At 49.1% G+C, this 15,953-nt stretch overlaps 3 protein-coding genes across 4 annotated transcripts; 2 read left to right on the top strand and 1 right to left on the bottom strand.

Moving 5' to 3' along the window:
* The first annotated feature begins 188 nt into the window (after nt 1-188).
* Nucleotides 189-9,877, top strand: DNAAF2 (dynein axonemal assembly factor 2). The gene is made up of 3 exons (XM_049767143.1): nt 189-1,916; nt 6,467-6,610; nt 9,215-9,877. The coding sequence occupies exons 1-3, from the start codon at nt 189-191 to the stop codon at nt 9,716-9,718; spliced, it is 2,376 nt and encodes a 791-aa protein (XP_049623100.1). The 3' UTR covers nt 9,719-9,877.
* A 2,214-nt stretch (nt 9,878-12,091) lies between these two features.
* On the bottom strand, nt 12,092-14,134 carry MGAT2 (alpha-1,6-mannosyl-glycoprotein 2-beta-N-acetylglucosaminyltransferase). Of its 2 annotated transcripts, XM_049767308.1 has the most exons (2): nt 13,992-14,134; nt 12,092-13,955 (listed from the first exon to the last, which is right to left on the bottom strand). In XM_049767308.1, the coding sequence occupies exons 1-2, from the start codon at nt 14,103-14,105 to the stop codon at nt 12,783-12,785; spliced, it is 1,287 nt and encodes a 428-aa protein (XP_049623265.1). In that variant the 5' UTR covers nt 14,106-14,134; the 3' UTR covers nt 12,092-12,782. The 2 variants fall into 2 exon arrangements, with proteins under 2 accessions (XP_049623265.1, XP_049623256.1); XM_049767299.1 differs by having other exon boundaries at nt 12,092-14,134.
* Nucleotides 14,135-14,724: 590 nt separating this feature from the next.
* On the top strand, nt 14,725-15,916 carry RPL36AL (ribosomal protein L36a like). Its single transcript, XM_049767639.1, has 2 exons — nt 14,725-14,776; nt 15,367-15,916. The coding sequence occupies exon 2, from the start codon at nt 15,375-15,377 to the stop codon at nt 15,693-15,695; it is 321 nt and encodes a 106-aa protein (XP_049623596.1). The 5' UTR covers nt 14,725-14,776; nt 15,367-15,374; the 3' UTR covers nt 15,696-15,916.
* Nucleotides 15,917-15,953: the final 37 nt, after the last annotated feature.

The following is a 15,953-nucleotide window of genomic DNA, read 5'->3' on the forward strand; positions in this document are numbered from 1 at the left end:
TCCCCGGTCCAGCCCCGCCTCCCAGCAGGCCTAGGGGTCACCATGGCAACCAGGGCCGCTCGGAGGCGGTTTACTGGGAGTCCATCTTCTTCACCCTCCTCTGCTCGGCCAAGCGCAGGTCCCCCAACTGACCTCCTTCGTTCGGCCGGGGAGTGGGGTGAAGGCGGGCAGCAAGTAGGCCAGGCAGCATGGCCAGGAGAGCCTCCGCTTCCCCGTCCCCTTCCCCGCTGGACGACCTGGACCTGAGCGGCGAGGAGGTGCGGCGCCTCACGTCGGCCTTCCGGGACCCCGAGTTCAGGCGCCTGTTCTCCGAGTACAGCCGGGAGCTCACGGACCCGGAGAACCGGCGGCGCTACGAGGCGGAGATCGCGGCCCTGGAGCGCGAGCGCGGGGTGCAGGTGCGATTCGTGCACCCGCAGCCGGGCCACGCGCTGCGCACCAGCCTGGACGGGGCGCGGCGCTGCTTCGTCAACGTGTGCAGCAACGCGCTGGTGGGCGAGCCCCGCGGCCGGCCGGGCTCGGGGGGCAGCCGGTGGTCCCTGCCCTACAGCCTGGCCCCGGGCCGCGAGTACGCGGGGGGCGGCGGCGCGCGCTACACCGTCTACGACGTGGTCTTCCACCCCGACGCGCTCGAGCTGGCCCGGCGGCACGACGGCTTCCTCCGGATGCTGGACGCCACGGCGCTGGACGCGGTGGAGCGGCAGTTCCAGGTCCGGCTGGACCGCAGGAACGTCAAGACCCTGAAGGGCACCAAGTACAAGGGCACCCCGGAGGCGGCCGTGCTGCGCTCGCCCCTGCCCGGCGGCGCCCCGGCCCGGCCCGAGGAGGAGCCCGGGAGTCCGCTCCTGCAGTTCCCATACCCCTATCCCGAGATCGCCGCCCGGAGCTCCGCGGAGGCGGCGGCTCCGGAGCCCCGTGCACACTTCTCCGGGTCGGCCCCGGCGCCCACCGAGCCCCGCTACGAGGTGGTGCAGCGTCACCACGTGGACCTCCAGGACTACCGCTGCTCCCGGGATTCGGCCCCGAGCCCCGTGCCCCAGGAGCTGGTGGTGACCATCGAGCTGCCGCTGCTTCGCTCGGCCGAGCAGGCGGCCCTGGAAGTGACGGGCAAGCTGCTGAGCCTCGACTCGAGGAGACCCGACTACCGGCTGCGGCTCAAGCTCCCCTACCCGGTGGACGACAGCCGCGGTCGAGCGCAGTTCAATAAAGCCCGGCGGCAGCTCATCATCACCCTACCGGTGGCGGCGGAAGCCGCGCGACTGGTATCCACTTTGGAGCCGGAAAAAGAACCCGCCGGAAGTGACGGAGCGGAGGCAGGAAATGACGTAACAGACAACGCGCCCGCCGGTAACGAAGAGATGCGCGAGGCCGGAAGTCTCGCGAGAGGAGACTCGAGTCCCGCCGCCGCCGCCTTGGAGACCGACGAAGCGTTCGTTTCCCCTTCGGGGAGTCCGGTAGCGGCAGCGCCGCCCGAAGCTGGGGTTTTCCGGTGCTTTTCATCCGGGGAGCCTACCGGAGGCATGTGCGGAGGTCTGGCTTCGGAGGCGCGCGCGGCCCCGTTGGATGGAGCCATGGGCGGCCCCGGGGCTGGCAGTGGGGAGGAGGCTTTGTGCCCGCCTCTGCACTGTGCTCAGGATGCGGAGACCCTGACCCTGCTCGTGCGCGTGCCCCGCATCCGGCCGCAGAGTCTCCAGGGCAACCTGAGCCCGCTCTGCTACCGGGTCCGCTTCTCCACGGAAGACGCCTCCGCGCCCTACGCCTTCTCGCTGCAGTTTGCCCCGGAGAACCGGTTGAGCCCCCGGGAGCCCGTCGTGGACGTCTCTCCGAACAACGCGGTGATCGGATTAGCCAAGTCTCCGGGGAGCTACGGGCTCTGGAGAGAGTGGTACTGCGGTGTAGACGACGATTCTCTGCAGGTAACTTAGGAGTTCTGTTCCAAATCTTACTATTCCGAATGAAGATTCCAGTCGTTAAACAGGCACCGCCGCCTCCGTTTGTTTCCAACAAAGCACTCTCTCCGCTGTAATTTATTTCCTAAGGACTTGAAGTTGATACCCCAGACCGAAGTAGTTGCATAGATTGAGCGAAATGAAAATAAAAAGACTCGAACTTACCACCTCCAGTGCATGAGTTTTAAGTCTTCCGAATTGACCCGAGTTTTGAGTCCTTTAGTTTTTTGTTTTTTGTTTTTAATTTTTTGGTTTTGAGGCCATACCTGGCATCACTCCTGACTCTGTACTCAGGTACCATTTCTGGCAGGCTCAAGAGATCATATGGGAAATCAGGGATCCAACCGGGCCGGCCGCATCCAAAGCTCGTGCTGTATTACCTACTGCTCCTGCTACTCCATGGGTTCCTGGATATTCAGACCGTTGAAACCCGGTTGTCTTCTTTCTTTTATACCATAATCTCTTCATTTTTAAGAATTTTTTTTTTTTTAGGGACCACACGAGGTAGTTGTCATGGGTATTCCTGACTCTGCGTTCAAAAATTACTCCTGGTGGTGCAAAAAGGCCGGGAACCTACTGGTATGCCAAGGGTTGAAATCCTAAGGTCCTAAGGTGGCCATGTGCTAGGCAAGTGCACTACCCACTGTACTTTTGCACGGCCCCTGGAAGTAACTTTTTAAACACAAATGAACAATAGATAATTTTGTTGGTTTTGGAGCCACACCTGTCGATGCTCTCTAGGGTTATTTTCCAGGATTATTCCTAGTGCTCAGAGGATCATCATAATGCCGAGGATCGAACCCCGTTTGGTAGTGCAAGACAAGAGCCCTACCAGCAGTACTCTCTCAGGCCCAACAATATTCATTCCAGTTTTCCCCCCAAGGGTTGAATTCTTTTTTTTTTTTTTTTTTTTGGTTTTTGGATCACACTACCTGGCAGCGCTCAGAAATCGCTCCTGGCAGGCTCGGGGGACCATATGGGATGCCGGGATTCGGAACACCGTCCTTCTGCGTGCAAAGCAAATGCCTTATCTCCATGCTATCAGCTCCAAGGGTTGAATTCTTAGAAATAGTTACAGGGCCCGGAGAGATAGCACAGCGGTGTTTGCTCTGCAAGCAGCCGATCCAGGACCAAAGGTGGTTGGTTCGAATCCCGGTGTCCCATATGGTCCCCCGTGCCTTCCAGGAGTTATTTCTGAGCAGACAGCCAGGAGTAACCCCTGAGCACCGCCGGGTGTGGCCCCCCCTCCCAAAAAAGAAATATCAGTTACAGGGGGCCAGAATGGTGGCGCAGCCATAGGGTATTTGCCTTACATGCAGCTGACCTAGGACAGATCACGCAGTTCAATCTTGTCCCATATGGTCCCTCAAGCCAGGAGCGATTTCTGAGCGCATAGCCAGGAGTAACCCCTCAGGGTCACTGGTATAGCCCCCCAAAAATGGGAGAGGCGAGGGGGAGAGGGAGAGGGAGGGGAAGGCTATAGTCATCACAGTTTTAGAATTAATGCTTATGTATAAGCAACTAGAAATATATTCATTTTATCAGCCTTGAAAATGTATTGAGAACTTTTCTAGGGTTTAAGATCACTGAATTTCAATATCTTTTTTTTTGGGGGGGGGGCCCACACCCGGCATTGCTCAGGGGTTTACTCCTGGCTGTCTGCTCAGAAATAGCTCCTGGCAGGCACGGGGGACCATATGGGACACCGGGATTCGAACCAACCACCTTTGGTCCTGGACCCGCTGCTTGCAAGACAAACACCGCTGTGCTATCTCTCCGGGCCCGAATTTCAATATCTTCTATAGTGAAATCAGTTATTAGAATTAGAAGATAGGGGCCGGGCGGTGGCGCTCGAGGTAAGGTGCCTGCCTTACCTGCGCTAGCCTAGGAGACGGACCGCGGTTAGATCCCCCGGCGCCCCATATGGTCCCCCAAGCCAGGAGCGACTTCTGAGCGCATAGCCAGGAGTAACCCCTGAGCGTCACCGGGTGTGGCCCAAAAACCAAAAAAAAAAGGGGCCGGGCGGTGGCGCTGGAGGTAAGGTGCCTGTGCTAGCCTAGGACGGACCACGGTTCGATCCCCCGGCGTCCCATATGGTCCCCCAAGAAGCCAGGAGCAACTTCTGAGCGCATAGCCAGGAGTAACCCCTGAGCATCACAGGGTGTGGCCCAAAAACCAAAAAAAAAAAAAAAAAAAAGAATTAGAAGATAGGTTTACCCCATCCTTTGTATTTTTCCTAGTGCTGACTAAAGACTAAACTACAGAAACCCGGGAGTAGCCTCTAGCACCTTTGGCCTCCCAGATATCCTAAAATAATATCAAAATGGTGAAGCCAATATTTGTCAGAATATGAAATAGGACACTGACTCTTTTTTTTTTTTTTTTGGTTTTTGGGCCACACCCGGTGACGCTCAGGGGTTACTCCTGGCTATGCGCTCAGAAGTCGCTCCTGGCGAGGGGGACCATATGGGACACCGGGGGATCGAACCGCGGTCCATCCAAGGCTAGCGCAGGCAAGGCAGGCACCTTACCTCTAGCGCCACCGCCCGGCCCCAGGACACTGACTCTTTACATGTTTAAATACTGCTTTAAGGGGTTGCAAAAAATAGTACAACAGGTAGGATGCTTGTCAACTAGGGTTGAATCGCCAATACCCTATATTATTTTCCAAACACTACTCAAAGTATCCCTGAACTCAGAGCCAGGAATAAGACCTGAGCACTGCCTAGTGTGACCCAAAAAATTTAGAATTAAAAAAAGGAACATCAGGGCCTGGAGAGATAGCACAGCGGCATTTGCCTTGCAAGCAGCTGGTCCAGGACCAAAGGTGGTTGGTTCGAATCCTGGTGTCCCATATGGTCCCTCATGCTTGCCAGGAGCTACTTCTGAGCAGACAGCCAGGAGTAACCCTTGAGCACCACCGGGTGTGGCCCAAAAGACCAAAAAAAAAAAAAAAAAGGAACATCAGAGGCCAGGACAATAGGACAGTGGGTAGTGTCCTTGCCTTGTACTTAACCGAAAGAAGTTCAATCCCAAAAAAAAAAAAAAAAAAAAAAAAAAGAAGTTCAATCCCTGGCATTTCTATATGGTCCCCTGAGCACTGCTAGGAGTAATTCCTTATTACAGAATCAGGAATGAGATCTGCGCATCACCAGGTACGACCTCCTCAAAAACAAAAACAAAACAAAACAATATCAATAGCACCGTATAATCAAGAATCAGGTTTGGTGGTTTTTGTTTTGTTTTTGAGGGGGTGTAACATTTGTTGCCACATGAAATGGCATTCAGGCTTTACTCCTGGCTTTCTGTTAAGGGATCACAAGTGGCATATATATAGGATTCCCAAGATTGATCTCATGGTCAAACCCAGGACTGCTACATGCAAGGCAACTTGACCTTCCTACAAATTATTTTTTCTAGAAAACACTAGATTCAAATCTGACTCTGAGTTTGTTTTCCTACTTAAGAACTGTGTGGTTGAAAATAAATTTACCGGGCCTGGAGAGATAGCACAGCACAGCGGCATTTGCCTTGCAAGCAGCCGATCCAGGACCCAAGGTGGTTGGTTCGAATCCCGGTGTCCCATATGGTCCCCCATGCCTGTCAGGAGCTATTTCTGAGCAGACAGCCAGGAGTAGCCCCTGAGCACCGCCAGATATGGCCCAAAAACCAAAATAAATAAATAAATAAATAAATAAATAAATAAATAAATAAATAAATTTACCCTATATGCATGTAAAAATTATTTGCCATCTTAAAACCTGGCCATGAAAGAAATGATTCTTAAATCTTTTTGGGGTGGAAAAATTCCTTTAAGAAAATAACCTTTGGCTGTTCTATTTATGACTGAAACCCAACTACAATCATGCTTGTAATTATGGTGCTTAAAGATTTTATTTAAAAAACAAAAAACGGGGCTGGAGAGATAGCATGGAGGTAAGGCGCTTGCCTTTCATGCAGAAGGTCATCGGTTCGAATCCCAGCGTCCCATATGGTCCCCCGTGCCTGCCAGGAGCAATTTCTGAGCATGGAGCCAGGAATAACCCCCTGAGCACTGCTGGGTGTGACCCAAAAACCGCAAAAAAAAAAAAACAAAAAACAAAAAACAAAACCAAACAAATCAGTCCAGCAAAGTAGCTAGCTTCAAAGTCAATACATAAAAGTCAGTTTTATTCTTTTTTTTTTTTTTTTTTTTAAGGTCGATCGTTTTATATATACTTATACACAACCTTTGAGGGTACAGTCTGGAGATGTGTATGTTTTATTCTTATATAAAAAAATGATTCCATTAGAAAAATAACTTTTTGGCTGGAAAGATTGTACGGTAGGTGTAAACTCCTTAGCATACAACCAGGAACTCCTGAGTGAAGCTGAAGTCCCATCCCTCCTAAGAAATATAAATAAAATAGTATTTTAAAAAGTATAGTCATGAACTACCTGAAAAATTGTATGCTTTTAGATGCAACTGTGTTAGGAATGTTTTATAAGGCAAAATATTTTTTCCTTTTTTATTTTAGGAAAGGCTGTTTATTAATGAAGACAATGTTGATGTGTTTCTTGAAGAAGTCACGAGCACTCCATCTAAACAGACCAAACTTCTAACCCCACCATTAATTGAAGTTCTTCAGATTACTGATAGCAAAATTCAAATTCATGCAGAGGTAAGGATTCAGATGAGTTTTCAGATTAATGATTTTTTAGGACATGATTAAAGCTCATCAAATAGCTAAAATCTTTGTACCAAAGTTTTGCAGATTAACATTGTAATTATCTCTACTGTCTAGTTAGAAAGGAACATTTGGGAAATGAGACAATGAAACAAATGAGGTCTTTTTGTTTTTTTTTTTTTTTTTGTGGTTTTTGGGTTACACCCGGCAGTACTCAGGGGTTATTCCTAGCTCCAGGCTCAGAAATTCCTCCTGGCAGCACATATGGGACACCGGGATTAGAACAGATGACCTCCTGCATGAAAGGCAAACACCCTACCTCCATGCTATCTCTCCACCCCAAACAAATGAGGTTTTTTTTTTTTGTTTTTTTTTGTTTTTTGTTTTGTTTTGGCCACACCCGTTAGATGCTCAGGGGTTACTCCTGGCTATGTGCTCAGAAATTGCCCCTGGCTTGGGGGGACCATATGGGACACCGGGGGATCGAACCGTGGTTCTTTCCTTGGCTAGCGCTTGCAAGGCAGACACCTTACCTCTAGCGCCACCTCGCCGGCCCCCTTTTTTTTTTTTTTTTGTTTTTGTTTTTTTGGGCCACACCCGGTAACGCTCAGGGGTTACTCCTGGCTATGCGCTCAGAAGTTGCTCCTGGCTTGGGGGACCATATGGGATGCCGGGGGATCGAACTGTGGTCCATCCAAGGCTAGCGCAGGCAAGGCAGGCACCTTACCTCTTGCGCCACCGCCCGGCCCCACAAATGAGGTTTTTAAACCTTAGAAAGCATATCATCCAAAGTACCGTATTTTCCGGCATATAAGACGACTTTTGAAACAAAAAAAGTCAACCAAAAATCGGGGTCGTCTTATATGCCGAGTATATCCCGAAAAATGTTTCAATATGCGACTAAACGAAAATTGTCTGAATATGGCCACAAAACGAATTTTCCAACTCGATCCTGCACCAATCACCACAAGGCTGCTCGGACAGCCTCTCTAACTCAGCCAATCCAAGCAGGCTTTTTATGCATGCAAATTAGACAATGTTCTGGATCCGAATCTACACTGTAAAAAGCCTGCTCAGATTGGCCAGAGTCAGAGAGGAAGTCTATTACAGTATAACCTTTGAAACTTGGCTTGTTGTGATTGGCTTACTTTGGTACATACAGTTGCAGCACAGGAACGTTCTGTCTGATACAGTGAATGTAGGCCTAAACTTATGTTTTAACTGCAATATTAGTGGGTCGTTTTATACGCCGAAAAATACGGTATATGTTCTTTCTAGATGAACCCTGTTTATCTATTTTAATTATTTTGGGCTTGGGGCCATACCTAGCAGTGCTTTTATGCTTACTCATGGCTGTTTTCAGATCATACTCTGGGAAGTCCTCTGGAGACTATGCAGTGCCATAGATCAGATGGGGGGGTAGTCACATGCAAGGCAATCACCATAATACCTTTATTTCTTTCTCCTATCTTAATTTTGTACACAAAATTCAGCATTGTGCATAAAAATTTAGTAATAGCACAATTTTATTTTGATATTACATATTGATATATAATATTTTGATTGGAGTGGGGTAGTGGCTCTGAGAGTCACAGAAATTAAAAAATTCCCATGAGGTGGCGCTAGAGGTAAGATGTCTTGCAAGCGCTAGCCAAGGAAAGGACCGGGTTGGTTCTATCCCCTTGCATCCCATATGGTCCCCCCAAGCCAGGGGCAATTTCTGAGGACTTAGCCAGGAGTAACCCCTGAGCATCAAAGGGGTATGGCCTGAAAAAAACAAAAACAAAAAAATTCCCATGATTGGGGCTAAAGCGGTATCACAGCAGGTAGGGTGTTTGCCTTGCATGTTGCTGACCAGGTTTGATCCACAGTATCCTATATGGTTCCCTGGCCTGCCAGGATGATTTCTGAGCGCAGAACCAGGAGTAAACCCTGAGCACCACTGGATGTGACCCAAAACCAAAATAAAACAATATTCCCATTAAAAAGATTTAATTTTTGTAGGCCATATGCAGAGTTTGGATTATTTTATAATGAGTCATCTGGAAGGGTTTCATCAGAATTTCTAGGTTTGTATACTTTGCATTGTTAAAACAGCATTTGTTGGGCAATTTTTGAAAACAGAAGCTTGGAAGCAGTCTGTAGGTCTGCAAAGGTATCCCTCATATCTGAGAAACAAACGTTATGAGGAAATGGCTATAAAGGCTAAAGTTGGGCCGGAGCAATAGCCTTGTATGCGGTCATCCTTTGATGGACCCCATTTTGATTCCTGGCATCCCATCTGGTTCCCCAAGCCTGCCAGCAATTCCTGAGCACAGTGCCAGAATTAACCCCTGAGCACAGCCAGGTGTGACAAACCCCCCCATCCCCCATTAAATTAAAAAAAAAAAAAGGCTAAAGTTTAGCTTTGCATACTGGAGCACAAGAGTGCTTGGCTAGAGTGATCCCTGGAGCCCCAATGGGGAGTAGCTCCCAGCATTGTTGGCTGTGGCCTCAAAATAAAAGAATACCAAACCTCCAATAACCCACCTTAGTTCCATGAGTCCTTCCATTTGCTTTTATATTTATATCAAAGAATTGTTATTTCTCTTGATACAGTTCCAAGAAAATAGTAACTCTGATCTGCTTCATGAAAAAGAAGAAAGAGTCAGTGAAGGAAGTCATCTGACAGAAAAAGAAAATATAACTTCTACTACCTCAAAAAGTGATTCTGATTCATCCTCTGCTGTTAAAGCACCAGAAACAGAAGATTGTAGTTCAGTTGTATGCTTGCAACAAGAGTCTACTAATGGTTCTCAAATACCCTCAGGAAAGTCTCAGCAGCCTCAATCAGAAATGAAGCCTGAATATATACAAGAAGTATGTACTATTTGCTCAGAGGAGGATAAAGATAGTTTGAAAGAAACAGAAGTAACCGAAGAGAAAAACTTAGATGGAGATCAACCACCTTCAACACCCAATAAAACTAGAGTTCTCAATGTAGCTGGTTCTGAAACCATTAAAGAAACCAATCTTCAGGACGGTAGTGTGCAAATTATTAAGGATCATGTGACTAATTGCGCATTCAGTTTTCAGAATTCTCTGCTATATGACTTGGATTAATTCTATATGTGTCTAGAAGGCAAATGCTAAGAACACGACATTTTTGGGACTTAAAACAGATTATTTCTGCTAAAGATTCTTTAATTGAGGTGTGCAAGAAAGTATAAAATTTTAACATTTGGAGGCTGCAGAGACTACAGCTGCTAAGGCTCTTGCCTTGTGTACCTGCTCAGGTTGTGTGACCCTGCTCAGGTTGCATTTGTGATTCCCCCAAGCACTGCAGGAGTGTGATCCCTGAGCATCATGGGATGTGACCCAAAAGCTAAGAAAGTAAATTTGTACTATTTTAAAAGGGAAATATTTTATTTTTCTTTTTGGATTTAGGAAGAACAAAGTTTTCTTGGTCATAAAGATAATTTTTATATAGATGTAATAAAATATTAATTTAATAAAATCTAATACACATGGCTTTGCTCCTTTATTTTAGAATATTCCCTAAATAAGTGCACCACAACAAATACTTAAGAATGCAGTTCATGGGCTAGAGTGATAGCACAGTGGTAGTGTTGCCTTGCATGCAACACTGGTTTGGTAAACACTGGTTTGGATCCCCAGCATCTTATATGGTCCCTTTGAGTGGAGCCAGGAGTAATCCCTGAATACTGCTGGGTATGGCCCCAAAACAGCAACAACAAAATGCAGTTAACTAGGAAGGCAAATGTGTGTTAAGTGCAGTAGTAGAATTTCAGAATATTTAGAAACTAGGATGTTAAAACAGATTAAGAGAAAAGAACTTTACTAGCTAGCAGCCAATAATCAAAAAGCATTGAATGAAATAGCATTTTTGCTTCAGCTCTATTTCATTCTTGTTACATAAAACAGTGTGATACAGGTTAAATTATTCTAGAATGACTGAAAATATAGTAAAAAATTTGGAAGTTATATTTCAGTATTACATTTTTGTTTTATAGAAAACCTGTATGAGGGGCCCGAGTGGTGGCTCAGGGCTTAAGGCTTGTCTGCCTTGAACGTGCTAGCCTAGGACGGACTTTGGTTCGATCCCCAGCGTCCCATATGGTCCTTCAAGCCAGGAGCGATTTCTGAGCACTTAGCCAGGAGTAACCCCTGATATGAATTTAAGATCAGAATAAAGAAGTCTATGATTCTGAACACATAAGAAAATTGATGTTTTACACAAACACAACAAAAAGCATGTTTTGTAAACACCTTTTTATGACACCTAAGAGCAGCAGATAGTTTTTGTGATTGACTAAATTATTGATTTGGTAGACAGATTTCTCAAAACTTTTGGGGGAGGAGCAACTCCAGAGAACAGATGGAAACAGTCCAAGCACCCAAACTACAACAGAAAGTTTTAGGGTAGGCTAAAAGATAATGGAAAGGAGAATCTCTGCTGATGTAGTTGCTGAGCCCAAGGCCATCAGCAGATTTAAACCATTATCTTATTTCGGGAAATCATGTAAATTATTTAGTCCTTTGAACTAGGAAAGCTGGTACAAAGTCTTGCAACTCATTGATTTTCAACCTTGATAAAATTTGAAGCCAGATAAGAGCTGAGGGTAGCACTTTAAGCAGGAGAATTTTGTCTCACCTTGAGAATATTTTTTTTAACCGGGCTTAATACAGTAAATATTAACTTTGAAACAAATCTTAGACTGACAAGGACTTACCTACCCAGAAATTAGTCTTGGAGTTTTGGTTGAAGCAATTTACACAGAGCTAAGGGAAACAACTATTAAATGTGAAAAAAGGAAACTTAGGTCTGCTTTCTATTATTTATTGTGTCCTTTAAAAGTTGATTTCATGGGAGTAGTTCAGCAGGTAGAGTGCTTTCCTGGCTAACCCAGGTTTGATCTCCAGCAACCCCTGTGGTCCCCTGAATCCTACAGGAGTTACCGCTGAGCATAGTCAGGAGTAAGCCCTCAGCACCGCAAGGTATGGCCCAAAAGAACAAAAATGTAGGGATTTCAGTGGGGTCGGAGCAACAGCAGTGTGCAGGGCACTTGCTTTGTGGCAGATGCAGTTAGATCCTTGCACAATTTTTGATCCTCCTACTATAGCCAAGAGTAAAGCCTGAGCACAGCCGGGTGTGGCCCAAAAACCAAACAAAGTATGATTTCAGTTAAACTACAGCAGACACCACAGTGTGTTTCGCTTGGCATGACTGAACTTTGTGTCATTTGAAAACAATTTAGATGATTTCAATTTAGAACAGCTTTTTAAAAAGTTATCTTTGTAATTAATCTTGGTTGATCTGGAAGAGTTGGGTTCCTTTTATTTCCTGTACTGTTTAAGATAACTGTACAGATAAATTGCATCTGTAATGCTAACTTTGAAACTTCTAGAATGCTTATTTTAATTCAAATTTGGTGTAAAGAGTAAACAACTTATTCTGCAAACCGATAAGGAACCTTTTAATGCAAAAATGAGTATTTTATTTTGGCAGCACTAAAGGAAAATAAAAATGAAACCACTACATTGAGGTGAAAACTTGAAACTTTCTTAACAATCAAATACATTCCAAAAGAAAATGTGTTTATGAAGGTTCCAAAGCACAGGCAAATCTTAACAATAATACAGGAAACCTTAATACTGAAAATGGCTGTTTTGCAGGGGTGTTGAGCAAATATAAAGTCTGAATTATAAATCCAGTAAAGCAATCCCTGTAAGTTTGTCAATAGTAAAGTTGGGCTTATTTCATTAATACTCTAGCAATTTCATTGTAATACTTTTTGCTGCTATGACAATTTTAAATAAATTTTGCTGTACTTAAAATGTTTTGAAAGTGGAAAAGAGTATAAAGTTCCAGATAAAAAGATCAATATATGTGATTTAAATAAAATTCCCTTTTCTCCAATCCAATTAATAATTATCTTTAGCAGATAGATTATTTAAAATCCAATTCCTAGATGAAGACTTGTGTATTAAATCTTAGCCATAACTGGAAAATATTACTATATCTGAATCACTTTTACAATAATTCTTTTTTGGAAAAAAAAAAAGATTAAAGCAGAAGACAGCCCCTAAACCCTTCTTTCAACTGTATATTCTGTTCGGATAAATATCAAAACATGATGGTCTCTTTTGATTTTGTGATTCTTTTTCACTGCAATCGTCTATAACTTTTACAGAGTTCTTGGTCCCTAATATCTCCCCAACCTCCATTTTTCCTAGCTGCTACGGGGGCTACCATACCAAACTTCTTCCTTATACTTAGAGTTTCTGGAAACAAGTATTGTTTATTATTGTTTAAGAGTAACTCAATTTGGGCACCCTTCGTGGATGGTCTACAGGTTTTCTTGTGATGCAGACCGCAGTCTCCAGCATGAAAAATCCTAGGAACCTGAGGAACCAGCACTTCCCAGACTTTTGGAAGACAAGAGACTGTCAAATATTGAAGGGTCCAATCCCAGTTATAGTCATCGTAAGTACAGAAAGCGTTTGTGCACTGGATCAGCTTCTGATAGGCGTCTCGGGTCAAGGCGAGACCCATATTGTGCTCCGTGGACTTCCAAGTTTTCACGTCCACCTTATCTGCTAGGCCGGCGAAATTCGCCACGGACGCGTAGGACCCCAAGGACAGCACGTCGCACTCGGGGCACTCCCTCTGCTTCAAGGCCCACATCTTCTTCAAGACCTGGTAGAAGTCGGGGGCCACGTAGTGGTCCTCCTCCAGGAAGAGCATGAGGCCGTCGAAGTCCTGGAGCACTTTGACCCGCTCCCACACGAAATGCAGCTTCCACCACCAGTGGTGCTTCACCTGCGAGAACTGGGCCTCGCGGTAGTGGCCGAAGGAGTCGGGGTACTCGGCGTTGATGCAGCCCAGCTTGAGGGCCGCTCGCTTGTCCAGGTCCCGGGGGCAATCTCGGGGGTCGCTGCCCGGGAACTCGTGGGGGTACAGCTGCGTGCTGAAGGGGAAGAACACCTGCAGCACGGGGCAGAAGTCCACGCCGGCCACCAGCTGGTTGATGTCGGCCGACCAGAAGTCGTGGCTGAAGACCACCAGGACGTCGGCGATGCCGCGGGCGCGGCGCAGGGAGGCGAGCAGCAGCCGCAGGTGCTCGGGCCGGTTGTGCACCTGGACCACCAGCACCAGGTCGCGCGGGGGCCAGGCGGCGGCGCGCTCCACGTTGCGCAGCGGCTGGTCGAAGTTGAGCTGGTACACCAGGGCGCGGTACTGCAGCGTGCGGTTGTCGGCGGCCGGGTGCTGCGGGGCGGCCGACTCGTTGGCCGGGCGCCGGGGGCCGAGGGCGACGGACGCGGCGGGAGGATGCTCGGCCGCCCGGGCGCCCGGCGGCGGCGGCGGCGGCGGGGCCAGCAGCTCGCTCTTCCTCTGCCGCCCATTGCTGCTCCAGAGCACCAAGCCGCAGGCGGCCAGCGCGAGCGTCAGCACCAGGACCTTCCGCTTGTAGATGCGGAACCGCATGGTCTCCGGGGCCGGCGGCGGCCGAGGTCCGCGGGAGGAGGGCGGAGAGCGAGGAGCCGAGGGAGGGACGGACGGACGGACGGACGGACGGCGGTCGGCCTCGGCCTGGCGCTGGAGCAAGGCTAACTCATCCCGGGGCCGCGGGGCGGAACCTGCGGGCGCGGAGGCGCTCAACGGCCGACGACCGCCCGGCGCCCGCGCATCCTAGGCCGGCCGAGGCAGCGCCCCGCCGCTAGGAGCCAAGGCAGCCCGGCGGCGCCCCGGTCCTCTCCATTCAGCGCGGATCCCGGAAGCACGGGCCTCACCGCCTGCCACGCAGCCCCGGGCTCGGCGTCCTCCGCGCGCTCATCCTGCCTCGGGCCGGGACGCCGCCACGCACGGAGCCGCCGCCTCCTCCTCTTCACGCCGCTCGGCAACCGGCCGCTCTGACACTCACTCTGCGACTGGCCCGCGGAGCGCCGCGGCCCCCCAGCCCACACCCCTCCGGCCCGCCCCCTCGCGCCGCTCATTGGCCGCTCTGGGCCGCGGCCAGAGACGCCCGGCCGCAGCTGGCGGCGTCTGATTGGCCGGCGGGCCTGTCACTCAGGCGTCGCGGCGACTTCCGGCCCTTTTCGCCGCTTCCGGTAAGCTGCGCTCCGAGGGGAGTGGAGCTGGGAGACCCCGGTTTCCAGGTAAAGGAAGATCGGGCTGGTGGCGTTTCCCCCGAGGAGGCCTCCTAGGCTCTGAAGCCGGGCTTAAGGGATCAGAAACGGCGGGCTCGGGAGTCGTGGCTCGCAGTTTCTTGGTAGACGGCGAACTCTGGCCTTTTGGGAAGGGGGGCTGGGGAATGGCGCCCCCCCACTTCTCGGGGCCGGCTGGCACCTGAATTAGGGACACGTCAGCCGTCGGCGGGGGTGGTTCTGTGACAGAAGCGAAAGAGCGGGACCGGGAGGCAAAGGGGCGCTCTGGCCCCCGCTGACCCGCGGAAACTAGGGCAACGCCGCGGCGGTAAACAGCCTCGGGGTAGTGACCGGAAGGGGCGTGGCGCGCCGGCCTCGCTTCAGGCGGCTTTTAGGCTTCTTCGGAGGGGTCAAAGGTTGCCCGACCGGTGAGCAAGGGGAGGGTCCTCGAGGGCCTCGCGCGCAGTCCTGGGGAAACGGTTAGCAGTGGCCGGTTAGCAGCGGCCGAGTCTGTCTGTCGTGGAAAGCACGTTGACTTTCCTGGGTGTTGAACGCCAATCGCCCAAGTAGAAACTTGTTTGACCGGAGTTTTCTTCCCGCAGCCGCCACGATGGTGAACGTTCCCAAGACCCGGCGAACCTTCTGCAAGAAGTGCGGGAAGCACCAGCCCCACAAGGTCACCCAGTACAAGAAGGGCAAGGAGTCCCTGTACGCCCAGGGCAAGCGGCGCTACGACCGCAAGCAGAGCGGCTACGGGGGCCAGACCAAGCCCATCTTCCGCAAGAAGGCCAAGACCACCAAGAAGATCGTGCTGAGGCTCGAGTGCGTGGACTCCAGCTGCCGCTCCAAGAGGATGCTGGCCATTAAGAGGTGCAAGCATTTCGAACTGGGAGGAGACAAGAAGAGGAAGGGCCAAGTCATCCAGTTCTAAGTCTCCGTTCTGTTCCTTGGTTGTTTGTTGTTGGTTTTATTTATTTATTTTTGTGTTCTTGTTGTCCGGGACCAAAGCTAGGAACTCACATTTCAAGACATGACCTCTTACATTCCTGAGCCTTGTTCCTGGAACTCGTTTGTTTTGGAGTGGAAAAGGTGGAAACTTTTATAGAGCTGTCATACCTCTATCAAAATAAATGCACTGATTTCTTATTCAAATCTTTTGTTGTTTTAGGTGTAGACTCCAACACTTACT

This window comes from Suncus etruscus, chromosome 2 (assembly GCF_024139225.1).
Source record: "Suncus etruscus isolate mSunEtr1 chromosome 2, mSunEtr1.pri.cur, whole genome shotgun sequence".
NCBI classification, from domain to species: Eukaryota; Metazoa; Chordata; class Mammalia; order Eulipotyphla; family Soricidae; genus Suncus; species Suncus etruscus.